The sequence below is a fragment of the Trichechus manatus genome, unplaced genomic scaffold, assembly GCF_000243295.1.
Source record: "Trichechus manatus latirostris isolate Lorelei unplaced genomic scaffold, TriManLat1.0 scaffold00092, whole genome shotgun sequence".
NCBI classification, from domain to species: domain Eukaryota; kingdom Metazoa; phylum Chordata; class Mammalia; order Sirenia; family Trichechidae; genus Trichechus; species Trichechus manatus.
The window spans coordinates 10,887,303-10,915,262 of record NW_004444028.1 but is presented as its reverse complement, the minus strand read 5'-3'; the positions used below and the strand labels follow the sequence as shown (position 1 = coordinate 10,915,262).

Genomic DNA, 27,960 nt, shown 5'->3' with positions numbered 1-27,960 from the left:
GGTAAAGTAGAAGGTCAGCGAAAAAGAGGAAAACCCTCAGTGAGATGGACTGACACAGTGCCTGCAACAATGGGCTCAAGCATAACAACGATTGTGAGGATGGGGCAGGACCGGGCAGTGTTTCGTTCTGTTGTACACGGGGTCGCTGTGAGCCAGACCCTACTCGATGGCACCTAACAGCAACAACAAAGTTTGTGAAGTACTGAAACACATGGTTACTGCTTAAACAAGCCTCAGAATCTGAAGGTTCTACGTTTAACCTTAATGGGAGAAATGGGATGGCTAATCTTATGTGTCAACTATGGTGCCCAGCTGTTTGGTGAAACACTAGTCTAGTTGTGAATATATTTACATGTGATTAATATTTAAATCAGTTGACTTTCAAGCAGATTACCCTCCACAAGGCCTTTAAAGCAAAAGTGAGGTTTCCTGAGGGAGGATTCTGCCTCAAGGCTACAACACAGCTATCCTATTGGAGCTTCCAGCGCACTGCCTGAATTATTCCAGACACAAGACTGTCGGAGTTGCCAGTCTGTTGCCTGAATTATTGCAAGTTTTGAGCCTCCACAATCTTGACAGCCAATTCTTTAAAAGCAATCTCTCTCTCTGTCACACACACACACACACACACACACACACACACACACACACACACAGGAGTCTCTGGGTGGCACAAATAGTTAAGCATTGGACTACTGACCGAAAGGCCAGTGGGTTAGACCCACCCAGAGACACCTTGGAAGTAAGGCTTAGTGATGTGCTCCTGAAAGGTCACAGCCTTGAAAACCCTACTCTGACCCCGTGGAACTGACTCGATGGCAACTAACAACGACACACACATACCTGTTGCCACCGAGTTCATTCCGACTCTCTGGCAAAATCCTGTGGACGGAGGAGAACTGCCCCACGGGGTTGCCAAGGAGCGACTGGATTCAAACCGCCGACCTTTTGGTTAGCAGCCGAACTCTTAACCACTGTGCCACCAGGGCTCCCACATATTTATACACACATGTATATGCAGACATCCGTACACATACTCCCTCCCCCCAGATATATATATCTTATTGGATCCGTCCCTCTGGAGAACAGTGACTAATTCAAGGAGAAATCCTCCACAAAGGGAGGCATCTTCACTTGGAAACCACCTCTCAGGTTATACAGCCTCAGCCTTGAACTCAGCTCTCGGTTCTCAGCTTGTTGCCACACTTCACCTGTAGGCTCCCAGATTGATGCAGCTTATTCCCAAATTGTATCTGGACCGGATGAAGCCTGGCTGAATCTCCAGCGCCCGTGTGTAGGCCTCCACGGCTTCCTCGCTGCGGTCACCATTCGCCAAGGTCGCCCCGAGACGATTCCATAATGAATAGTCCTGACAACAAAAATAGAGCTGTCTACAACCAGTACAACTCACAGTGACAGAGCACTCTCGTGCTTCCCTGCTGGGGAAGGAAGGTGATGACAAATTTATCCAAGTGCTTGTGACTTACTCAAAAATCTTAATGGACGACTTTGTCAAATGACTTTCGTTCATCAAACGCAGCCACCTTCCGATGCTGGTACGCAATTAATGCTTATATTTTAGGTATGTAAATAGTAACAGCCAAAGGAACATAGCAGTAATATGGATAGCTTTAAACCACTGGAAGCAGGGAAATAAAGAAAGTGCAGCAGAAAGGAAGTGTAGCCTGTGAAACAGTTTTAATAGGGAACCTTATGGTTTCTTGTGTGTGCATTTACCTCTGGCCGAACAGTTAAGGCAGCGTTAAATGCATCTATTGCTCTGTTAAATTCTCCGCTCAGGTGGAACAGTACCCCCAGACCTGTTTGTAGGTCTGGGTCAATTAGATCTCCGTTTTGGTGGGCAGCTTCCAGATATAATTCCTTCACTCCTTCCAGAACAGAGCTACAAGGGAAAACATTAGATTTGTAATCCAAATCGTCTGAACAGAAATTATTTGCTACTAGGTTCTCTATTCTTGGAAGTATCTGTTTATTACAGATTGCAAAAATCTTGCTGAAAATAGCTTAATGAAAGGACTGTCAGCACTGAATGTTGAAAATACCTGCTTATTTTGTCAATACACAGATGCAGGCTGAGTCAGGTCTTCACGAGGGAGTTCCATTGACTTATGAGTGCCAGTGTAGAAGACCCCACAGCTAAGTTACCCAAGGCCCTAGTGATAAATGATTTAGTGTCATGATTTATTGCTGATAGAAACAAAATTCCTAGAGGATAGATAGGACCTCCATGTTTCCCCATTTCTGAATTCTCCAGCTTTACACAACTTGAAGCATTGGTAGTCATTATAATTTACTTTAGGTGAATTATATGTCTAAAACATTTGGCTTTAAAACACGGTGCTCAGATGTGTCTGTGAGTGGCTCTGGTCTCAAGGATCAATCTTTTTAGTTGGAGCTACTCTTCTAGCAGAATGGTGTCCTACAAACCATTCTGGAGTGGGTGGTGGTGGTGGGGATCCAAGGCTCATTAATTATCTTTAAGGTAATAAGTTGTATATATGGGTGTTTACCATCAGCTGTAATATAAGGAGAAGGATACCTATCAATGGGGGATTTGGACATCCGCCGAGTGAGACCTGGAGATCCCTTCTTGCTCTTCACAAGGTATTTATACTTTGGATTTTGCTTAATCCAGTTGTTGAGAGCTTCACAGGCATCCTGCTGATGGCCGATGTTAGTGTAACTCACAGCCAAAGCCATCAAAGCTTTCAAGTTGTTGGGCTGTAATTCTAAGCACCTGAAAGAGTACAAAAAGAAAAAAAACGTCAATTTCAGGTTTTTTTTTTTTTGGAGCCAGAGTCCAACAGTTCTTTAGAAAATGTGAGGTCTTTATTAACTAACAGTGCAAACACATTGCTAAGTTTATTTCTGTCAAGTCCCTGGAAAACAACATATTCATCTGCAGAAAAATTGGAAACTAAGCATATTTTTAGAAGAGTTAAAACTCATCCTGATGACGGCAGGTTAGGTTATTTTAATCAATAGTTTTTAAGCTGTAAATTCTGTAAAATATGGTTCATCTCTGTACATAATTAGTAGTTTCTCTAATGAGAAATAGAGGATATCATTATTTTAATTCTGCTCTATTACCACTGTTATAAATGTGCCAGAGTCCCAAAGCCAACCGACTTGAACTAAACTTGGATATTCAGAGAGCAAAGATTGTACAGAGGACTGCTTTGCAAAGGGCGGGGAAATTCCCGTGTTTCCAGACTACTGATGTGTTTCCAGGAGACACAGGCTCCTGCTGCTCCTCATGCTATCCCACCGGCCTCGAGCCAGGGCCCTCAAACCTTGACGCATACTCAAATCTTGGGGATCTTGTCAAATGCAGATTCTGGTACAGTCAGCCTGGGGTGGGGCCCGAGGCTGGGCAGGTCCAACAAACTTCCAGGTGATGGTGATGCTGCTGTTCCATGGATAACGCTTTGAGAAGCAAGCGCTAGACAGTACTTACTGTCTCCTTAGGATGGTCCCAATGTCCCAGAAGCTTCTCAGCACCTGGCAGAGAAGTTCTCAACCCTGAATGCACGTTTAAAAGATACTGAAGCTTGGACCTCACCCCAACCAATTAAATAAGATCTCTGGGGGTGGGCTTGGGCTTTTTTGTTTTCTTCAAATGATTCTGTTGCACATGTGTAAGCAGGGTTAAGAACTGCCAACCCAGACTTCCAGATTTGGATTTGTGGGGTTAAGTCCTATCTCTGTTACATACTAACTGTGTGACTTTAACTTTCCCTAATCCCCAATTCTCTCATCTATAGGAAATGAGTCTGAAGGCAGGACAGTACCCCAGGCACCATTATACCATCAGACACCAAAAGAGACCTGAGATGTAGCATTCTAGAATTGCAAAACCCTAGGATTCTAAGGATCTAGCATTCTTAGATTTTAAGATTCCAAGACTGGGATATATATATATATATACACATACACACACACACACACACACACACACACACATAAGATACATGGAATATACATGTATGGATGTAATACACACACACACACATAAGATACATGGAATATACATGTATGGACGTAACACACACACACACACACACACACAAAATCTCTTTCTAAAGATTGTGTTAAAAGCAAGAAAAGGCAGGAAAGTAGAAGTCTAATTGGGAGGGGCCATTTGACCCAGTGTTTGAATAGGGGCTCTAGTCAAGTAAGGGCTGATGCTAGCCCTCCCTGCCTACCACCTCCCAAGGGAAAACAAGGATCCCGGTCCTTCAGTCAGGGGCCCAGGAGTTAGACTTTCAGGTTGCAGAAACCACCTCAGGAAACTATAGACATAAGGAGTTACATTACATTGTGATTATTTTGAGTATTATTATTATTTTGGATGCTGAAAAAGGCTAGAAAGTTAAAAAGGAACTATTTATTCAACAAGTCTATTTTATGACTGCTTTTGACATACATGTTCTTTGGTGCCAATAAATGTTAATTGATTTGGAGAGACAAAACATTGCAATTTAGGAAAATTGTTTCTTCATAAGTTGCTTTCCAGAACTAAGTGTAAGTGATACGTGGCATCTCAGCCCTTTTCCTGGCCAATTTCTTTGCAATGTCCTTCAATATCTGAAACATAAGAAGTCCATTAACAAGCGTCCAGCAGGCCCACAATATTGCACTGAGCTGCATCTACCTCTGGAGGGCGACAATAGCTGCTTGTTCATTTTCATTCTCCGCCTGGGTTATCCCAAGGAACTGCCATGCCTGCAAAAAACAGCGGATGTCAATGATGGAAGAGGCAGCAGATCAGTCATGTGCTTGAGTCAGTTTATTTCCCTTTGATAGATGGCTCCATGCAGAGTGACCTGACTCAGATGTGACAGTCATGTAAAAGGGACAAATATCACATGCATTTCTTTGTTTGAATGCTCCTGTGACTTCTGGGTCAAGTTCTTCTGCCATTCTTTCCAAACTCTTACAGTATTGATTCTCTCCTGTGACCCACTGTTTCTGAGATCTTACGAAACTACGTATCTTAAAGCCAGAAGATAAATATATAAGATTATACACTTGTGAGGAAAGAAGTGGAAAAATAACCCAGAAATGTAGCCAAATAGCCTAACGCTTACAATAAGGAATCCCGAGATGTACAAAAGGAAATGAAATGGATAAAACGAAAGTCAGTTATTAGAAAAGTTACAGGAAATTTAGGAACTAGGGAAAACGGAACAAAACAAAAATCCCACAATGTGTTCACTGCTATATTATAATTACTGTTAGAATGTGTAAAACACATATAAAATGCAATCATAATATATAAATAATTTTATAGTCTATACTTTATATTGTATCATAAGCACTTTTCCATGTTTTTATAAAATCCTCCTACGTTTAGTTTTGAATTTTGTTAAATGGATATCCCATTATTTACCCAACCAATCCCTTATTGCTCTAAGGTTGTTTTCAGTCCTTTGCTATTGCAACTAATGTGATGAACATCTTCAAGCAGATAACTTTTTTCATATCTACAACAAAAGTAGTTTTTTTCATACAGAAAATTTCTACTTAAATATTTATAAGAACACTAATTCTCACGCGTCCGCAAGAACAATACATATGAGCAAAACCTCTCATTATACACCAAACCAAAAAAAAAAAAAACCAAACCCGTTGCCGTCGAGTCTATCCCGACTCATAACGACCCTATAGGACAGAGTAGAACTGCCCCATAGAGTTTCCAAGGAGCATCTGGTGGATTTGAACTGCTGACCTTGTGGTTAGCAGCCGTAGCTCTTAACCACTATGCCTCCAGGGTTGCATTACACACAGTGGTTCTCAAATTTGTAGGGGGCTTGGGGTATATCAGAGTTTTAGGCATTTAAAAATGTTTGAAAAAGATATGAGGAGTGCTTAACTCTCCCATTCATCGCAGTCAATGCTGTAGAGGCCTTAAAGCAAAAATATAGGAAAACACAGAGTCAGCTTAAGAAGCCATTATGATTGTATTGACTTCCTTCCTCAGGAGTTATTATTACATATACCATATAAACTCATAAAAAATACTGATTATTTCCCCCAGAATACTGATGATTTTTTTAAGTTGTTCAGAAGTACATAGAGTAGCCTCTATTTTGATTTCACTTTCCATACATTTTGGAAGGCATCTTAAGAAAAGATTGATGAAACAGTCTTTGTCTGGGGACATTTTCCTAGCCTTTGGACATGGTGTCATTTTTCACTCTTCATAAAGCATATCTTAGCCTTGGGTTTTCTATAGATTCAGAAGCTCTGGGTTCTTGCCTTGATCCACTAGTTACCAACTGCCCTTCCTAATTTTCTCATTTATGAATCTGGGATAATAACATTTCTTTTATCTCCCAGGATTGTTGTGTCAAGTGATAAACGAAAATATCTTGTAAAACACATAGTATTTACAAATGTAAAGCGACATGATTATTTTTTTCGGGGGGAGGGTGGCCTGTAGTTTTATGTTAGTGTGACGATTTTCTCTTCTACAATGATTCATGTATATTTTTTAAAGTTACAATATTTTGTTTCAGAATTCCATCTCTCAGTTCAACCTCATTTCTCTGTAAACCATTTGACTAACAAGGTATGAGGGGCTGTAACTAGGGCTCCGATTCTTTTTGACAAACTAAGTACAACCAATAAAAATATTGTTGTTAGTTGCCATGAGTCGATTCCTACTCATAGCGACTCCATGTGACAGAGGAGAACTGCCTCGTATGGTTTTCTTGGCTGTAATCTTTACCAGAGCAGATGGCCAGGTCTTTCTCATGTGGAGCTGGTGGGTGGGTTTGAGCCATTTAACCATTTGTGCCACCAGGGCTCCTTTGGCAACAGCAATAACAAAGGTTAAATACTGATGTGCCAGGCACTGAGCTGAGCACTTTCTTTGTATGAGCTAACTTAATCCTCACAACGCCCAGTGAGATAGTGACTATTATCATGATCTCCATTTTACAGATGAAGAAACTGAAGCTTGTAGGGTTTCAATAACTTAGAGGTCACACATAGCCAATGAGTGGTGGAGCAGGGATTTAAACCCACACAGTCAGGGGACAGCAGACTAGAGGCTTAACCACTGTTCTATACTGCCTTCTCAGCATTGTGTATACACATTCCTAAAATTTCTTCAAATTCCTCTGGGAATATTCCTTCTAAGATGATCCCTAAAATTTACTCACAAACTACAAAAAGAAGACTTTAAATCAACACTGTCTTATTGTGGCCTTCCTAGGTTTCCACAAATACAGAACAGGAAGAAACCTCCTCAGTACCTCCTAGTCTAGAGGGAAAGGTGCGTTTTCTAAGATGCAGATCAGATCATGTCTCTCTCTTTAGTAGAGTCCTCTCCTGCCTTCTCCTCTCCCATCTTCTCCCTGACTCCACGCCCCTCTGTCTACCCCACATACCATTCCTTCTTAATAACTCAACTCCCCTGGCCTCCCCCCGCAAGACCAAAACAGGAGCTGCTTTTTCTGTTGTTTGTAATCCTCATTCTTCAGAGCTCAGGTTTGGACTCTCTGCTGCGGGAGGACTCCGTGAGAGCCCTGCTCTCTGCTCTCCTAGCGCCCGTACAGCTCTGACATAGCACCCACCACACTGCACTGATTGATTTACCCATCCCCCAGAGAGACACAAATGGGTCTTTTCAACTTTGCCATTGTTCCAGCCCTTCATTTTTTTAAGCCATTGCCTGGCACAATTCTTGGGACCTAGTTCGTGCCCAATAAATGTCGAGTGAGTAAGTCAAGAGTGATAAATGGCGTGGCTCTAGACCCAGGCAGAACAATACACTGCTCCTTGAAAACCACTGGTGAGCTTCCAGGTTGACAAATTCAATTGTCCAGTTCTTGTCCCCACCTTCTGTTTTGGGGCACTCTACATAGTGCAAATTTGGCTAGAAAATAAGTACCTATTTGTAACTTTCAAACAAATATCATCCTAAACCAGGTTAATCATTTTGGGAACCTTTACTTGATTCAAATGCATACGGTTATCACTGCCCCCCAGCAGAGCTTGGTGTCATCCTCTGCCCCTCCCCATCAGCACATGCAGCCACTTTGTAAGCAGGGTAGAGTGAAGGGAAAGGACACCTCTGCATCTCCCGGGTCCTGAAGAATCGCTGCCTCCATGAACAGGATGGTGACTGGCAGGTCACCTTCTTTCAGCCTTTTTAAGCCTTCTTCAAATGCTCCAGGCCAGTCCTTGAAGGGGTTTTCAGTGTGAAAGTAATATCCCTACATCAGAGAGAAGGGCTAAGACATGATCAGCTTATCTCTTCATTGTTACATTCAGTAAGTTTTCTTTAAACATTGTTGCTATTATGTTCCTTATTATGAATGTATTTATATTCTCATTGTAACAAGTTTAAATAAAACCAACAAACAGAAAAAGAGACCAAAAGTTACCTGTAATGCCACAGCCTAAAATCACTTAGACTATTTTGGAGTTTGTTTTCCTTTTGATGTTTCTTTCTTTCTTTTTGTTTTAATCATCCCCTTCCCCAAGGTAGTTAAAATACTGAGTAATGCATTTATTTTGTTTCTCAAACTTTTTTTTGAACCATTATCCCCCACAAGGAGATTTTTTTAGGTATTATCTTCCTAAGTGTTCCCCACGCCTTGGCCCTGAAATATTCATACCACAGATATACTATAATTTGTTTATGTCCTGTGGTCCTTTGGAGGAACAAGCCATTGTAATACCTAAGATTTTTTTCATGCCCCCACAAGAACCAACTTTTGCTCCATTGGAGGTGATATGGCCCCACTGAGAATGCATGTTTTAAAGTTATATTCTCTTTATTTCAAAAAATTAAACAACACAGAATGCACAGATAATTTTCTACTATTTTTTCTGTGAGTATATAAATTAAATCGGCTCATACTACGTATGCAATTTTGTAGCTTATGTCCCACTTAGTTTTATATTAGTGAGCATTTTCCTAGGTTAATAAAATTATTTATATAAATATGCTAAAATTTATTTAACCAATCCTCTATTAATGGGCATTTAGGTTATTTCTTATTTTTTGCTATCTTAAATAAAGCTACAGTGAAAGCTTCAGGCTCATATTTTGTCTGCATTTGATTAGTACCTTAGGACAGACATCTAGAGTGACTTAGAGTCTAAGTTATCATGGGAACTGTTTTGAGGCCCTTGATCCATGGAGCTGAATTATTTTTGAGAAAGTTTGTCCCAATTTACACTGTCACCAGAAGTATATGAGAGATATTATTTGTTTCAACCTTATCAACATAGTTATCGTACAATTCTTCTAATTTGAGAGACACAAAGAAGCTAGTCATTTTATGATGCTACTGAGGTTTTAAAGTACAGCTGAGTGGAGCCCTTCATTCTCCCTAGGTGCTTAGAAAGACAAAGCCCCTTACTGACAGCTGCAGGGGATGAGCAGCTTGTGTGGCGGCGGGGAGGACGCGGAGGCCGGGGAGTGAGGGGCTAAGGGCTCCCAGCGGGCCTCAGGTGCACGCAGTCCAGCCCAGTCCGACAACCCTCATCAACGTTCTGTCTCCTCACTTAGCTTTGATTTCTTTGTGCAAAGCAGTTATTTATTTTTTTATTTTTTAAATTATCATGGTAAGTATATAACAAAACATTTGCCAATTGAATATTCTTTAGTCTATAATCCGGTGACATTACGTTCATCACGCTGGCCACCATCAGCACTATCCGTTTCCAAATTTTTCAGTCACCCTTGATAGAAACGCAGAGCCCCTAAGCAATGAGCCCTTCTTTCCCTCTCCCTCACACCCTGTAACCACTCATCAACTTCGGTCTCTACACATTCGCCTGTTGTCGATATTTCTTAGACACAGGATTATGCAATATTTGCCCTTTTGTGAATACTTATTGACTCATTTTTAATGAAATGGTTGTTCTGATTTTATGAGATTGTCTAGCCTACTGAGGGACAGAAAATGTTTGGAAGGAGATAGACTTTTTTTTCTCTTAATAGAAATTATACTTATTGAATGTTCAATGCTTTCTTTTAAATTGTAGTTTAGATGAAGGTTTACAGAACAAACTACCTTCTTATTAAACAGTTAGTACACATATTGTTTTATGACATTGGTTACCAACCCCACCACATGTCAACACTCTCCCTTCTGGACTTTGGGCTCCCTATTACCAGCTTTCCTGTCCCCTCCTGCCTTCTAGTCTTTGTCCCTGGGCTGGTGTGGAGACAGACATTTTAATGACTACGTACATTGCAAATTCCCTAAAACCAAGGATTATTCATCATCATATGTACAGTACCTAGTGCAGAGTAGACATTCAATAAATCTCTGTTGAATTGAACTAAAAATCATGAGAGTTACCCAGAATGGAATAGTATGGAGAGTTCCTCCATCACAAAAAACATAATATAACTTTTATGTACATTTTTATACATATATTTTAAACAAATTCAACATCTCTTTGTATATTTCTAGTCACTTTTACTTATTCCTCAAATGATATTCTTTTGAAATGTGGACCTCAAGCATTTTTAAAAGCAGAAATCCTAGAGCAACTGGGGATTCACGGGTCATTTGGCTTGTTGTCCACAGCACTCATGCATTTGCTAGGGCTTTTATCAGGGGATTGTCTCTGAGGAGTCATCCCGGGACTTGACCTAGTTGTGTGAAGAGTATCTTTTCTGTGATTCTCTCTGCAAGTCATATAATGGCCACTGGTGAAATAATAACCCTAAGCTTAACTTCACTCCCCTGCCCATTGATACCCTTCTACTGTTGGCACTGAGGTGTGACTCATGTGACTGACTGGCAAAAGCATTGTGGGATTAGCGAGCACTCAGAATCCAAGCTCTAGCTGGCCGGCAAAAATGAGAGCATTTCATTCTAGCTGGGCTGCCTTCACGCATCAGATGATTATATAGTTTATATCTATCAGAATTCTTTCAAGGTCAGACTGAAAATAAGCTGTCTATTTAATTTCTGGAGTTTTGATAAAATAGTTATTGCCTTATTCATCAAATATGAGCTTAAAGAATTCAGAAAGCTGGTCAGCCTTTATAACAACATAAATGGTTACCTTCTCGCTAGCTGAGATTGTAACTTGGTTCTGGGCTTCTTGGTTCTCGGATATCCAGTTCCTTCGAGCCATTTCTTCCCATTCTGCTTGCATCTTATCCCAAAACTCTGTATCTGACTAGGAGACAGAAAAAATGAGGAGAGACGGATGTAAGAACACGCTACATCATCTGGTTTATTCTGAGAGACAGTTTTCTTTGTTGATAAAAATGAATTCTGAGATGAAGAAATGTTTAAACTGGTGTTGGGGAAAAGTTATTAGAAACAAAATCTACTACCAACCCAGAAAACCTCTCCACAAAAAATAGAAGAGAAAGAAACGCTTTATTATCGACTAAGCATTACCAGAATGTGATACATGCAAGCAATCCACTAAAGAGATTGCAAAGGCGGAAAGAAATCTTAACGATTATAGCTGTAAGGGGGTACAATCATTACATTCATTTTTAAAGATATTTGTTCATTTTTCTTATCTTTCTGGCCAGGAGATAGGACTGGGCCACCTAAGTTTATGCAAAACAGGAAGGTATAGGAGGATTACCTGAAGTTATATACTTTCTAGAAAGACAAAGAATTCACAATTACAGGTTATCTAAAGTGAAACCTAGAGAAAGCAGTGGAGGAGGGGAGCTCCTTCCCTTGTTTTCACCTGGGGAATTTACCCATTTATTTTCCATTTGTAGTTGTCCTTACACTGGCCACACTCAATGTTACTCAAGGTTGAAAAGCTTCTAGAGGGTACTCAGTGCTCAAAGTGTTGAAGTGGATTAGCTATGACTTTCTCCAGCAATAGCTACCATCTGAAGGACCAAAGACCAGTCAAGTGGAAGTCCACAACTTAAACAGCTTCTAGTGAGGTCACCAGGTGCATGATTTAGGAAGGGGAGCCTCTCCTGCAGTTCCTCCTCGGATATGAGGAATTAGGGCAACTGCTTTGGGACTGGCTGGGCAGTGACTCGAGTAGGTAAAATTAGTGATTAGCGATATAGGATATAAAACAAAAGAGTCTTCTGGCCTAAAATAAAATGGCTGAACCGATGCTAAAGCTTTAGTGTAACTTTTCACACATATTTAAACCCTGTTGCTTAGAAACCAATCCTATTGTTAAGGCTTTATAGTTAGGCTAAGACTGTGAATCAATAACCGAGCCTTATCGAAAACTCTTTGTGTTAAATCTCCCCAAGAGAGCTTTTGCTCTGGGCCAGGTAATGCTAACGACCTGTTCCTGACAGTATCATCATGCCAACATCATGCAATTGTTTTGTGAAGGTCATGAGACTCCCCTCCCTGACCACAGACCTTGCAATTACGTCCTTTAGCCAATCAATGTATTCCAGCTGTATTAATCAATGACGTTAAAAATCACACTATGCTTTGTCCCACATTTCATTGACCTCAGTTGCTGTAAAACAGTCAGAACATTGTGGTTCGTAGTTCCTCCTATGGCAGTATAACCATGTGGTACTTGCACTGCCTCCCTGGGATCTGTGAGCTTCAGATCCCTGAGGTTTTCATGACCCCCATTTGAATGATGTATTAGCTCCAATAAATCTCTTTGATTTTACTTTAATAGAGTTAGAGAGTCTTTAGTAATATCAGTTGATCCTACTCTGTGCTAGGAGAAAACTGAGGCTAGAGGGTTAAGGTCACAAATCTAGGATTATACAGGATCTGAATATAATGAATAAGGAAGACCGAAGAAGAACTGATGCCTTTGAATTGTGGTGTTGGCGAAGAATATTGAATATACCATGGATTGCCAAAAGAATAAACAAATCTGTCTTGGAAGAATTACAATCATAATGCTCCTTAGAGGCAAGGATGGAGAGACTATGTCTTACATACTTTGGACATGTCATCAGGAGGGACCAGTCCCTGGAGAAGGACATCATGCTTGGTAAAGTAAAGAAGGGTCAGCAAAAAAGAGGAAGACCCTTGTCTTAGTCATCTAGTGCTGCTATAACAGAAATACCACAAGTGGATGGTTTTAACAAAGAGAAGTTTATTTCCTCACAGTCAAAATAGGATAAAAGTCCAAATTCAGGGCATCAGCTCCAGGGGAAGACTTTTTCTCTCTGTCGGGCTTCTTCTCTTCCGTGTTCCCCCGGACTAGGAGCTTCTCTGCCAAAGGATGTGCTCTGCTCCCAGCACTGCTTTCTTGATGGTATGAGGTCCCCCTATCTCACTGCTCACTTCTGTCATTTATATCTCAAGAGATTGCCTCAGGACACCATCCAGTCTTGTAAATTGAGTCCTGCCTCATGAACACAACTGCTGCCCATCCTCCCTCATTAACATCATAGAGGCAGGATTTACCACACACGGGAAGATCACACACTACCGGGAATCATGGCCCAGCCACACTGATATACACATTTTTGGGGGGACATAATTCAAACCATGACAACCCTCAATGAGATGGATTGTCACTATGATTTGGAACCGACTCGATGGCACCTAGCAACAACAACAGCACACGATCTGAATCCCAATTTGGCTTCAAAGCCCACCCTTGTCCCCTTATGGCAAACTTGGCCTCCTGGTGCTAAAGAATGGACTGGTCTTTGGGTGGGAACTAGACTGAATATCTTCAAAATCATTTCTATGGCAGGATGATTTTTGGAAAATTTTTTAAATGTGTGTTTTTCTTCTTATAATTTCCCATTTCCTCTTCTAAGAGGAAACCAGGCCTTATGTTCTCCTTTTACTTCAGGAGAGGTGTATGTTCCTGGTCTGGAGCTGAAGTTTTCTGCAAGACGTCTCCCTGACTGGGTTTTATTTTATGAAGCCTGAAAATAGTATTTGAGATGTCCTGGGGAGGGAGGCAGAAGAAAGGGGCAAGAAGCTTAAAAAATGTGAGAGAGAAAGGGGGCATTTTTCAGGCACAGGGAAAGTGATGGACATCGGCAGTTTCTAAGATAGTAGGATATTGTGCCCAGTTTTATTCTCCGGCAAATTGGCATGAGACCTCCAAGAGAATGACTGAGACTGTGACATGGGGGCTTGAACTCTGTGTGGCCTGGAAATAGAGAGAAACCAAATTTCAAGGAACCACTTTGGGCTTGGATGGCTGTTAGCAGTCACCACGACAGACAAGAGGGTGGAGACTCTGCCCTGTTTTCTGGCACTGCAGAAGCCTTCCAGATTTGGTGTGGCCTTGGGAGGGCTGGGACCCAACACAGCTGAAGACTCAATTACCTGCCAGCTTGGAAATCACTTTTATTTTCTTTAAAGAAAACAAAGAAATGAGTATTTCTTGCACACCTGATTATGGGACTGAGATTCATATTCTTTCCCTGAAAAATCTCGATTTCTATGAATCTAAGTACTGTGACTTGTCGACATGCCATCCTCTTGACTTCAGGTTGCCCTTCACCTTTTAATCCTTGTGGTCTCACACTCACTCCATCCATTATCTCTGGGTGGTGGCTGCCCTGTGTCAAGAGCTCTTCTTCAAATTTGCTCTGAGTGATAATCATTACCTTATTCTTCTGGATACAAATGTTCAGGGGAGGAGGGTTGGCCCAGTGTGATTAATCCCAGGTGATGAAATAAACAGTAGGTCTTGCTCTCCTCTTCTATTTCAGATAATAATTCCTACAACAGAAGTGGGTTCTGTCCCTTTGGCAGAGGCCTTCCGGTGACAAAGGATGAAGGCAGCAGGTGTCATGACAGCCTGTGTCTGAGATGCTCGAAGCACATGGAATGGCCACTAAGTCTCCAGGTTAAGGATAGCAATAAAGTTCAAGTTTTTTTTCACAGGGTCTTTCTAGTAGAATGCCAGATGGTGCAAACAGAATGATCTCAGATATGTAAAAGCAATGGCTGGATAAAAGACTAGAAGGAAGTCTGCTACCATGTTAATAGTGATCTGTCTTTGAACAATGGGATGATAGAGGATTTTTTCTTGACACTGTTCCATACTTTTCTGAAATTTTTATGATGAGCATGCATTGCTTTTGTAATAATAATAATAAATGTTTAAAAGCAATGACAAAAAAGAAAAATACCTTTCCTTTTTTGAATACCATGCAACCTGAATATTTTTAGATACTGAGGAGTTTGGAGAAAATTTTGGGTACCCTCATTTTTTAAAATAGATTTTCAAAGACACAGGTTCAACTTGTCTGCACTAGAAACTAAGAAAAATCTATCACGTGACTGTTGCAATGTTTACGGACTTTTCCAAGCCTCCTGCTGGGTGGTGGCTGTGACAATAGCTGCATATCCCTTCTGAGGCCACTATGTTCTCCTCGTGAGCTTCCTTGAGGCTTAAAGCATATTACAAGCCTTCTGAATGAAAGACTGAGGGGGATTTGATAATGTGTACATCTGAGTTACAAAAGGATACCTCACTTTTCCTGCAGCTTCAAATTCGAGCAGTAGAAGATCAGTAAGACTGCCGTGGAAGACAGAACTTCAGCTACGGTGGGGCTGCCAGGCTGTCATTTAATGAGCTACACCGGGACTTACTGTTACTACTTAAAATAAGTTACTGCTGGCTAATTAAAAGTGCATGGCCCAGTTTTCATTTAATTACAGGAGGCTATGTTTAGCACAATCAATTTTCATCCACATCACTGCAATTAGTATGGTGATTTTTTTTCTATTTTTAATAAATTTCAGAGAAACCTGAAGCATATTTGAATTTTAAACACCTCATACATGATTGGTGGAATTTTTTTTATTGATGATTTTATTAGCTGTTCTGGGATTTTGGTAGAATTTTTTTTTATTCCTCTACAGGTAACAAATCAGCCACTTATACCAGAAATGAGTTGACGAGTGTCTGCAGTCCATGTTTATTTATTTTTAAATAGCTTTCTTATTATAATAATGGTATATACTCATGAAAACCTTGGGATATACAATATGGCAGTTTTAAGAACAGCAGCTTCCTCCTCAGATGGACCTAGGTCAAATTCTGTCCTCAACACCCGCCTTCTGCAAGTCCCTGAACTTCTCTGGGTCTCATTTTTCTTAGCGGTAAAATGAAGCTAGAATAACGACCTTGGCTAGTGGTTATGAGGATTATTAGTGTTTTTGTACCATGGAGAAAAATATAAAAGAAGAAACAAAATCACCCAAAACCTTAAAGCTCAGATGTACATGCTATGAGTATTGTAGTGTTTCGATTTGCTTTAAATACATATGGAGCCCTGGGGATGCAGTGGTTAAGTGCTGGCTGTTAATCCAAAATCGGTGGTAAAGAAATGTACCAACAGCGCTGTTTTTATGGGATGCAACTGTAGTAATTTACTCCATCAGCTTTCCGAGGTTCTCTGTTGATTTTGATGTTGTTGTTAGCTGCGATGGCTCTAGCTCAGACTCCCGGTGTCATGAGCACAGCGGAATGAAACACTGCCCGGGCCTGCGCCATCTTCACCGCCTTTGATGTGCTTGAGCCCACGGCTGTGGCTACTGTGTGCATCCGTCTCATGGGCCGTTTCCCTCATTTCGCTGACTCTCTACTTGTCTAAACATGATGCCCTTTCCTAGGGATTGATCTTTCTAATTACGTGTCCAAAGTAAGCAAGACCGTATCTCACCATCTTGGCTTCTAAGGAGCATCATGGTTTTATTTCTTCTAATTCTTCTAAGACAGATTTGTTCATTCTTCTGGCAATCCCTGGTATATTCAATATTCTTCGCCAACACCATACTTGAAATGTATCTATTTCTATTGCTAGCCTGGGTCATTTTGGTGGAAAGTAAGCTTTGGTTAAAAAAAAATAAAAAGAAGCTTACTTTCTTTTAATTTCAATTCCTCTATGTTGTTTCTCAAATGACTGCATACTAGAGCAATCTCTTGCCTCTGATTTCCCTCAACATTGATATTCTCTACCAGTGATTTGGAAGAAGAGAGGTGTGGCCTAGAAGCTGCCATTATCCCTGAGAACTTATGCAAGTCATTTTAACCCATCTGTACATTATTTTCCCTCATGTATAAAGTGAGGAGACTGAGTCTATTTGTAGCTCAACTCCTTTCTCTCTGCAGGGTGACTCAGATCAGAAAAGAGGGAAGGAAGATCCTAGCATAGGATCACATTTTTAGAACGGAGTTTCTAGTCCATCACTGACATTTTAAAATATAGAAAGTTATATTTTAGTGTTTTCCCAAAAATATATTTGACATTTTCTTTCACTTTTTTGGTTGTAAAACTAGAAAATAAAAATTTCTACAAGAACTATAACAAAATTAAATATTAATTCAATTAAGACATAAAGAATAAGAAAATAAGCATTTATTTATTTATTCTTAAGAACCAGGGAATTTTAAGGAATGGTAGCATATTATCAGTTCTGACTCACCAGTCTATTTTGGTCCTTCATGGGTTAAAGATACTTTCAATTTTGTGGTCAAAGTAATTGTCAATTTGAAAAATCCTGGATCACCTTGTAAAAGAACTGATAACTGTGAATTACATGCTGATTGTACCAGTGAGGAATCTGGCCTTCTTTGTATCCCTTTAGACATCCATTGATTAACTGCCAATGTGTTAAAGAAAACACCAACAAAACAACACTACATATGCAGGTGGAAAGAAAGTACCTCTTTTCCATGCTGAGAAATGAAAACCAATATACAAGTTTGGATGAAGTATTTGCTACAACAAATAATTCTGATGAAGTAAAATAATGTGTAGCTCAGTTTGCGACCTCATTCATTGCCTTGGGGTCCAGTAGCCCAGGCTGATGGAGGATGACCGAATGGTGGCACTCAGCACCTCTCTACTTCACTTACAATTCAATGTTAGGTTGCCCAAAGAACAAATTCAATCTTGGGTTGCAATGATAGATATGCAGCAAGAATGGGATCAAGAATGGGATAGTCTTTTGCTAGGTCAGAATTAGTTTACAGTCCTGGGCATCATTGACAAAGTGGAGTCTATTCAAACGAGTGACTATGGGCATAAGGTAAACTCCCTTACGAGAATGGTTAAAGGATCAGTTTAGCCTGGTAAAGCAAGGCTCAGGGGGATGATGAGAGTCGGGCAGTGCCAGGGAGACAGATATTTATCAACGACAAGATAAAGCTGCCTGAAAATGAAATGTTCCTTCCTCCTCAGAAGAATGAGTTCCTCAACATTAGAAGTCTTCAAACAGGCTGAATGACCAATGTCAGGAATACCGTTTAGAAGGATTCACAGATCAGATGGAAGTTTGACCCTTACAACCTTGATGGAGTCCCTGGGTGGTGCAAATGGTTGAGCGCTTGGCTACTAACTGAAAGACTGAGAGTTCGAATCCACCTATAGGCTCCTTGGAAGAAAGGTCTAGCGACCTCCTTCTGAAAGATCACAGCCTTTGAAAGCACAGTTCTACTCTGAAACACATGGGGTCACCACTAGTCGGAATCCACTCAATGGCAACTGGTTTGGCTTTTGGTTTACAACCTTCAGTGTCTTTGGAGGCAAAGTTATTTTCAAATTAATTTATTCAGTTAAACAGGAAGATTCAAAATTAATACAGTCTCTGTAAGATATGAAATGGATCTACCATGCATTCCCCTTTCTCAAGCTAAACAGCGCAGCGAGGAAAACACATGGGCTTTGACATCAGGTAGACCAGGCTGGAACTCTAGCCATACCCCGTCACGTGACCTCAGGCAACTTATTTCATCCCTTTAATGCAGATTCCTCATCTGTAAAATGTATGAAACCTCTCTCAGAGCAGTGTGAGCGTTCAGTGAAATGATACATGTAAAGTGCTTAGAACTTACATAGGGGCTAAGGAAATGGTAGCTAATATTATTTTATTACTTGTAAGTTAAAAAGAATATTTCCTAGAATAGAGAGGATGCAACACCCACAAACCATTTAAACTGTGTGGTTCAGAAATGTTGAAAACAAAAATATTGGTACTAGCACTCAACACCAATTTTTTAGTTGCCTCTGGGAGAGGCAAGTTTCCTTGTGCTAGTGGAGCTGGGCACCACTACAGATGTTGGTGGGCACCTGGGCAAATAGCCTGAGGCTCTCACCAATGTGCCAGCAGGTTAGCTGCAGAAACGTGTGGAAGAAAAATTGAAAATGAAGGGAAGGGGAAGAAAGAGCACAGGAGGCTGGAAATACTGCAATATGAGGCTTGAGCAGGATATCAGAGAAATCAAGAATCATTTCTAAGAGAGAACCTAAGACCTCTCTCTAAGATTTCTGTTCTCTCCTTCCTTGTCCTCCTCACCTGGCAAAGGGGCATAGAGAAGTGGAGTATTAAAGACAAAGACTAAAACCTGTTGGTTAAGTAGGAGGGGGTCACTTTTGAGAGGACTTTCAGCAAATTCATTAGCAAACAATGACTTTGCAGAGCAGGAATTTCACACGATTATATCTGTGTTTGGCATGAGTGGTATTTGCATTTATTGATAACAAAGCACTGCTGTTAAAGGCACTCGGTTGGAGTTCTGGAGGCAACATGTGGAGAGAGGGGTCAATTGTTTCTACTCAAGCTTGTCTCCAATTAGCCAACAGGTTCTATAATCTTCACATCTGCTGTGTGAATCAGAATTCTTCAAGATTTTGTTATTTTTGTTCAAGAAAGGAAATGAAACTCAGAATGTGGAGGGAGGAATTAAACAAACAAAAAAAAAAAACTCTGCTCTTGGTATGTTTTTGAGACGACAACTCATTGGATGTGTTTCTCTCTTCAATACTAACTAGTCATTTAAAATGGCCTTTGAAACTACATATAATTATGTATACAGAATGGACAAAGGCTGGAAGAAACAAGAAAAAATGAAAACAGACAATTTATTATCAGTATAGTGGGATTTCTGTGTGGTTCCTGGCCACCCTTTCCTTGACTTTTTGATTTCCATTATTGTTGTTGCTTTTAAAATAACTTAAACAAGAGAAAATCCTGGAAAAAGGAATTATTTTCTAGTGACCAACAAATTATGCTAACCTAATGGTCTGCAGTTCAAATCCACCAGCCGCTCCTTGGAAACGCTATGAGACAGGTCTACTCTGTCCTATAGGGTCGCTATGAGTTGGAATTGACTCGATGGCAATGGGTTAGGTTAGGTTAGGTATGGTTGGTTGAGGGCCTGCAAAACTAAGAGCATCCAAACATTGCCTTACATGGGAACAGCACTTAAGAGCGGGAGTTTTGGAGTTACACGGGGTTAGAATCCCAGCTCTGCCACTTAATGGTTGTGTGACTTTGAATAAGTTACTGAATCTATGTTCCTGTTTCCCCATCTTAACATGAGAATAACACTCACATGGCAGGGCTGTTGTGAGCACTAAGTGAAATGAACAAGGAACACTTGGCTTGGAGAATCGAAAGTCCCCATTCAGGGATTGTTGACAGCCACAGTTTACAGCTGCCTTAGGATATCCAGGCATTTAAACAGGTTCTTTCCCTCCTCCCCTTTCCTTTGAAAGGGCCACCAGAGGGATCGATTTAAAAGCAGTTTTCTTGGTAACATTTTTCCTGGTAATAAAGAATTTAAATTTGCTGTATCAATACTCAGGTAGACACCATCTCTACTTTGTGGGGCTGCGTGGGAAAGAGGCTGCGCAGGTCCAGCTCAACTATTATTACTCCCCATGGCTAAACTCCACATTGTCTCATGATCTTTTCTTTCCCTCCCATTCCAGTCTCTATAAAAAGTTTAAGATTAACCGATGTTCCTCCTTGGAGGGTGGAAAACAAGTGATAATGATCTAGAAATGAAAAATCGAACAAAGCACCCTGCTGTGACACAAAAACCAGGATGTTGCCAGACAACCCCCAAACATGCCAGTAAAAGATTAATTCATATGAGACGTGACCACCTCAAGAAGCAACGAACACAAACTTCTAAGACCCATAATCCTGTCCCTATAAAGCCTTTGGCAAGTCTCCAGTTGGGGAGATGGGTTTGTGGAAGTATCTATTCCCCTCTGTCTCCTACATATTGATATACAATAAAACTCTTGCTGCTCACCTGGCCCCTGTCTCAGAATTGGCTATTGTGGCAGGTGGCTTCAATCTGTGTTATTATAAAGGTAACAACCCTTTGGGGATATTTAAAGAGAAAAAAGGTGGTTCAGTCACTTAGGCAGAAAAAATCAGATAAAAAAGTACTCAGATTGAATTGATCATATTGTACTGATACCTTGACCCCCTTTTTCTTTGTGACTGCCTGATTATCACAAGGGTTGACTAACTGTAAAGACAGAATGTAGATCTAGTTTGTTATCTTATGAGGGTCTGGGGAAGGAAAATGTTTGAAGCTGCTTTCTTTGACACTGAAATCAAACTGGCTGACTCAGCAGCAAGGCAAGGACTCTGGAAAGCTGCCAGGAGCTCCTCAGCCCTGGATCTGGTGGTGGGGGTACGTGGGGAGGTGAATGCAATCATGCTAACTTGATTCAAACATTATTGACGACTCTGCATTGGCAGGCAATGTTCTAATCACTCAGGATATAGCAGTGAACAAGACAGATGCTGCTCCTCCCTTTGGAGGTACAGTCTGGTGGGGGCACAGCCAGATACAATACAGTACTTTAAATGCTGTGATAGGGAAGTAAGGTTCTCTGGGAGCAAAGACGAGGGGATCTCAACCTAGACTTGGGAGGTTAGAGGTCATCCTGGAAGCAGTGATAGCCAACTGAGACACTAAGGATACAGAGAAACTAGCCAGGAAACAGTGTGAGGAAAGAACATTCTGGTAGGAAGAACAGCATATGTAAAAGTCCGTTCTGGGAACCAATATTAATTTATAGTGACGCCAGTGTAGACATCAGGCAGAGGAAGTCAGAGTTGAGGATGTAGGGGGAAAAGCAAACAAGATCATGAAGGACCATATAAAACTAGGCAAATGAGTTTGGATTTTAAGGGCAAGTAGGAAGTTATTACTCAGATCTGTTTATTAGAAAGATTACTCTGGCTGAAATGAGGAGGACGGAGGCAGAGAGATCAGTTAGGAGGCTGTCTGTCTGTCTGGATAAGAGAGAATAACGATCAGAGTAGTGTGTTGGCAGTGGAGATAGAAACGGATGAATTTGAGAGACATTTAGACAGCAGAATGAACACAACTTGGCGTTTTATTAGATTTCAGAGAAATCAAGAGACAGGGTGTGAGACTTCTGGCTTGGGTGACCCTGTAGAGAACAGACAAGGAGAAGCAGAGCTCTGATGATGAGCTCAGTCCCAGATCTGTCAGTCTGGGGTGATTTTGGTATATTCAAGCACAGATGTTGAGTAGGCTGAGGGCTATGTGGGTGTGGTGTCAGGAGGAAAACCCGGGGCCAGAGATATGGATACTGAAGTCATCAGCATGTGGATGGTGACTGGACTCACAGGAGGGGATACATTCAACCACTGAGAGACCCAGGAGAGGAGAGTGATGTCACACTCCGAGGAGCACCAGCCATGAGGAATGGGCAGAGGAGGAAGAACTGACTCAAGAAGGAAGAAGAGCATGGGGTCAGAACATCCAACTGAGGAGAACCATTAAGTGGAGGCAGTGTTGAACGATGCTAAGAGGCTAAATGAGGCCGAAGCAGGCCTATGAGAGGAAACAGTAACAGAAATGCGATGATTTGGCCAGAACAAATGCAGTGGAATAGAGGTGGAAGCAAGATTGCCAGAGATTGAGAGCAAGTGAGAATAGAAAGATGACATACACTGCAACAAGAAACAACCATTGTGGGGCGTTTGTGAGTCATCGAAACTATGAAAACTTGTAATCTCCTCTTGTTGCCATTGTTGTTAGTTGCTGCTGAGTCGATTCCATGAGTCCAACTCATGGCGACCCTGTGTGCTAAGTAGAACTGCTCCAGAGGGTTTTCAAGGCTGTGACCTTTCAGAAGCAGATTGCCAGGCCTGCCTTCCAAGGTGTCGCTGGGTCGTCTCTGGGTGGGTTTGAACCGTCAAACTTTCTGCCATTAGTATTTTTTTCCTCTCAATTTTCTATCTATCTGTCTATCTACGTACTTATCTACCTACCTACCACCCATCCATCCATCCATCCATCCATCGATCCATCCATCCATCCATCCTATCTACCCAATCTTTACCTGTTAAACCAAATGCCTTATTTGACTCTTAGCCAAGGCCAAGGATGGGAATGGTTGGGGAAAGGAACAGCCATGTTTTCTTTTTCTGTTTACTGTCTCCTTGAGTCCTGTCATCACAATAAGAAGAAAGAGGCCTTAGGAATAGCCAGTCCAGCTCCATTCTATGGGGGATAAGTTGTGATGGTTGGGGCAGTAATCTGTGTTTAGACCAGGGTGACTGCAGTGGGAGTGGAGAGAAAAGGGTGAAACTGAGAGATTTTAAAATGAAGAAATAAGAGGCTTTAGTGACAGAACTTCACTGCCTCTTACTAAGAGCAACAATTTTGTCACCTTGAATATGTATAGCTTTTAAAGAGCTTTCAAGTCTTTTCGCTTATTTGACCTTCACAACAACTCAGATTTTATAGCTGTTAAACTCAGAGATTATGTAACTTGTCCAAGGTCACTAGCTAGTTATTGACAGAACCAGGGCCAGAACCCATGTCTCCTAGTTCCTACTCTTGTAACATTTTCACGAAGGCAACCTTGCTCGTCTTCATCCCTCTCTGCATTGCTACCCTGTCCTTCGCTTTAAGAACTGATCAATGTTGTTGCTTGGCAAATATGATCTTGGTTGGAGAAAAGAACAGAACAGAGCCCTTCTGCTTGTCTCTTGTCACTTAATTTTCTCAGACAAACCAAGTTCATTCTGTTTAGAAATACAAGGTCACTAATACTGCTCTCAGCATCTTTTCTATCAGAAATGAAGAAACTACACTGGAATGTGAAAATCGGACTCTTTCAGTCTATGTTTGGGCTGCGGTTTCAAAAGCATGAACTACCTATGCAGGACTTGCAAAAGAAACAATTAAAAAAAATGTATATATACCAAAAAACCAAACCCACTGCTATCAAGTCAATTCTGACTCATAGCAACCCTACAGGACAGAGTAGAACCACCCCATAGGGTTTCCGAGGCTGTAATCTTTATGGAAGCGGACTGCCACATCTTTCTCCTCTGGGCAGCTGGTGGGTTCAAACTGTAAACCTTTCGGTTAGCAGCTGAGCACTTAACCACTGCACCACCAGGGCTCCTTATATGTATGTATGTACATGTATATATAGTTGTTTTTTTTTTTCATTGTTCAGCCTCTAACCCTTATAAAAGGGTTAAAGTTGAAAGGACCAGGGGAGAGCATTTCTATGAAGAGAATGGTCAAGGACATATGTTTCTTACAGACCAGAGTGGGCCACCAAGAAGTGAGACAACCTGGAGCTATCTTGACTTCAACCCAGGATGACTTCCTGGAAGGGTGAGGATTGGCGCCATTTTTTACTGGAACTGCAGCTGGATATTACTGACAGAAATCCACGAGACATCCACAGAAGCAGAACACGAGACAGCGTGTTCAGGTTAAACATCCCCCAGTCCCAGACAGCACATACGCCTGGTCATGACTGTACCTGCCACACAAGGCTGGGCTCCTTCCCCTACTGCTCACTGCTCCTGGGTCCCAGCAGGAGGGTTAGAAACAGTGATCAGCCAGCAGAGGGGAAGGAAGTGGAGCCAGGGCAGAAGGTCAACCTGGCACTTGCCTACTATAGAGGATCAGGCCTAAAGGAGTTTCTAGCTTTGGGGATGGGAAAAGCTCCAAGTTAAGTGTGAATACAGAAGGTTTATGTAATTATTACAGAGGACACGATTTTAGGTATTGAACTGACACTGTTCTTGAGATTGAAAGTCTCAAGTCAAAAGTCTGGAGGACTTTTTATTGTCTTACAGTGACTGGAAAAGCTATGGGACCAACCTGTAATTTCAGTCAGAGGCTGAGATAAAATGAGCTCATAAACCACAATGAGATACCACTTCACACCTACTAGGATGGCTACCATCAAACGTCAGAGACCATCACGGATTGGAGAGGGTATGGAGAAACTGGAGCTTCCACGCACTGCAGGTGGGAATGTAGGAGGTACAGCCATTGTGGGAAACAGTGTGGCGGGTCCTCCAAACACAGAGCTACCATATGACCCAGCAATTCCACTCCTAGGTATAGAGGCAAAAAAACCTGAAAGCAGGGACTCCAACAGGTACTTGTGCACCAATGTTCCTAGAAGCATTATTGACAGTAGCCAAAAGGTGGACACGACCCAGTGCCCATCAACAGACGAATGAATAAACAAAATGCGATTTATCCATACAATGAAATATTATTCAGCCATCAAGAGAAATGAAGTTCCGATACATGCTATGCCGTAGATGTACCTTGAAAACATTATGCTAAGTAAGATAAGTCTGTCACAAAATGAGAAACATTGCGTGATTCCACTTCTATGAAACACCTAGAATAGGCAAATGCACAGAGACAGAAAGTAGATTGCAGGTCACCAGAGGTGGGGGAGAGGAAAAGGAAGGAGTTATTGCTTAATTGGGAGTCCCTGGGAGCAAACGGTTAACGTGACAGACTGCTAACCGAAAGGCTGGAAGCTCTAGTCCATCCAGAGGCGCCTTGGAAGAAAGACCTGGTGATCTACTTCCAAAAACTCACCCACCGAAAACCCTATGGAGTACGGTTCTACTCTGACACACACGGGGTCACCATAAGTCAAAGTCAGCTCCACAGTAACTGGTGGCCATTGCTCAATGGGCACAGAATTTCTGTTTGGGATGATGAAAAAGTGTTGGGAACAGATGGTGGTGATGATTACACAACATTATGAATATAATTAACACCACTGAATCGTACACGTAGAAGTGGTTAAAATGGCAAATTTTATCTTATATATAATTTACCACAATAAGATTTAAAAAAAAAAAGAAAACTAACTCACAAACGAAGTTTGAATGAGCAGTAGAAGGTAGCATGAACTTTTCTTCTGCTCTTACCCTATCAGATGTTCAGATGGTAGGGAACAGAAGGATTAAAGTCGATTTAAATTAGGGCTCGCTCTATCAAATTCTGTACATTAAATGAAATAACAGCCAAGCTAACATTTTTATCCCTGAGGACAGACATCAGGGGCCTGACAGGTGCTCAGCAAATACTGGATGAATCAATGGTTACCTGAGCTTTCTCATGCCCTACCATTTAATGCCTAAAATGGGCTTTTTTCCATTTTTATAAATGAGGAAACCAATGTCACAAAGATTAACTTGCCCAAGGCAAGGTTGCTCCTCAATGCAGAGTGGAGACTTGTGTGTAGGTCTGGCCCCGTCTGTGCTTTTATAGCCCATCAGCATCAGGCCAATCCAGACAGAACTTGGTGGACGTCCAGTGGTCTCTGAGCTCTCTATCGTTCATGCTCGCGAACTATGCCTCATCTGAAATAATTTCTTAGGATCTGGAAGCAAGGATGTTTGGTACTTAAAAAAACTGGTTAAAAAAAAGTTTATCCATAGGATAACAGGCAGGGAATAATAGGTTGGGAGGCTCAGATAAGTTCAATATGTATGAAACCCTAGGCTCTAGGTGGACTGTGTTCTTGGACTATGAAGCTAAAAAAGATATTTCCAGACCTCAAGGAAGTCACAGTCATGTAAAAGGAATTTCATGAAATCTTTTTTTATTTTCAAGTATTTGGGAAAATTTCTGTAAACTGTAAATAGTTATACTAGAGTCAGGTTGCATTGCTATTACTATGATTTTAATAAAATCACTTGTAAAATTCACGTGTCCACAGAGATGAGAGACGATGCGTGAGTCCATAGTGGATGCTGCTAACCAGCAGAGAACAAAAAGCCCTGGCGAAGTTCTGTGAGGACAAGACGGCATTAGAGGCTTTTTACTTTTGTTCTTGGAGACAGAGTCCGTGATTTACTTTTTTTAAGGATATTTAGACTCTAAAGAACATCGCTGACTCAAAAGAAATGTAAAGGTCAGTGTAGCATCTAAGCTGTGCCGTCATGACATTTGAATAATTAAAAGGTTGTTTTCCAGGATAATTGTAGTCCCACATTTTAACTAAGTATTTAGTGAAAATAAACTATAAACATGCTCTGTTTTCATATGGCGAACTCCTCAGAGCCTACCAACAGGGAAGAGAAGGATTGAAGCAGAGTTAAATTCGGGATCACTCAAATCTTTAAAACTAGACATAAATGGGTGTTAAAAGCATGTACGTAGAGACTTCCTCAAACTCATTCAAAATACAGGAGGACAAGGGCTTTTTATTTATTTAAGTATTTGTATTTGGGTCGATACTTTCTGATAGAATACTTCTTCTTTTTTTTAATTTAAAAAATTACTGAATGTTCTTCCTTACAGACGAACTGGAGTCCTTGGGCGGTGCAAATGGTTTACATGCTTGGCTGCTAAATGAAAGGTTTGAGTCTGCCCAGAGACACCTCAGAAGAAAGGCCTGGCAATCTACTTACAAAAAGTCAGCCAATGAAAACCTTATGGAGCACAGTTACACTCTGACACGCATAGGAGCACCACGAGTCAGAGCCGACTCAACAGCAACTGATTGCTTACTGGTATAGCACAACAGAGTGACAGCAAACGTCTCCAAATAAGGGATTTTGAACAATAAATAATTTAACCAATCTATTAATTCACCTAAGAAGAAAACAGTTTATATATATATATCTATATATTTCCAGTGGTTGACTTTTTTCTTTCTTGTACTTTAGATGGTTTACAGAACAAATAGTTTCTCATTAAACAGTTAATACACATATTGTTTTATGACAATGGTTAACAGCCCCATGACATGTCAACACTGTCCCTTCTCGACCTTGGGTTCCTTCTTACCAACTTTCCTGTCCCCTCCTGCCTTCTAGTCCTTGTCCCTGGACTGTTGTGCCCCATTAGTCTCATTTTGTTTTATGGGCCTGTCTAATCTTTGGCTGAAGGGTGAACCTTGGGACTGACTTCATTACTGAGCTAAAAGGGTGTCCAGGGGCCATA

At 41.1% G+C, this 27,960-nt stretch overlaps 1 protein-coding gene across 10 annotated transcripts in view; it reads right to left on the bottom strand.

Moving 5' to 3' along the window:
- PEX5L (peroxisomal biogenesis factor 5 like) overlaps window positions 1-27,960 on the bottom strand; it is a 239,956-nt gene that overhangs the window by 8,276 nt on the left and 203,720 nt on the right. For all 10 annotated transcript variants that reach the window (XM_004382311.2, XM_004382307.1, XM_004382313.2 and 7 more), the window contains 6 exons: window positions 11,065-11,181; window positions 8,103-8,246; window positions 4,676-4,746; window positions 2,561-2,758; window positions 1,738-1,903; window positions 1,212-1,369 (listed from right to left, as the gene is read on the bottom strand). In XM_004382311.2, coding sequence (XP_004382368.1) covers window positions 1,212-1,369; window positions 1,738-1,903; window positions 2,561-2,758; window positions 4,676-4,746; window positions 8,103-8,246; window positions 11,065-11,181 — 854 coding nt within the window. The remainder of the gene's footprint in view (window positions 1-1,211; window positions 1,370-1,737; window positions 1,904-2,560; window positions 2,759-4,675; window positions 4,747-8,102; window positions 8,247-11,064; window positions 11,182-27,960) is intronic.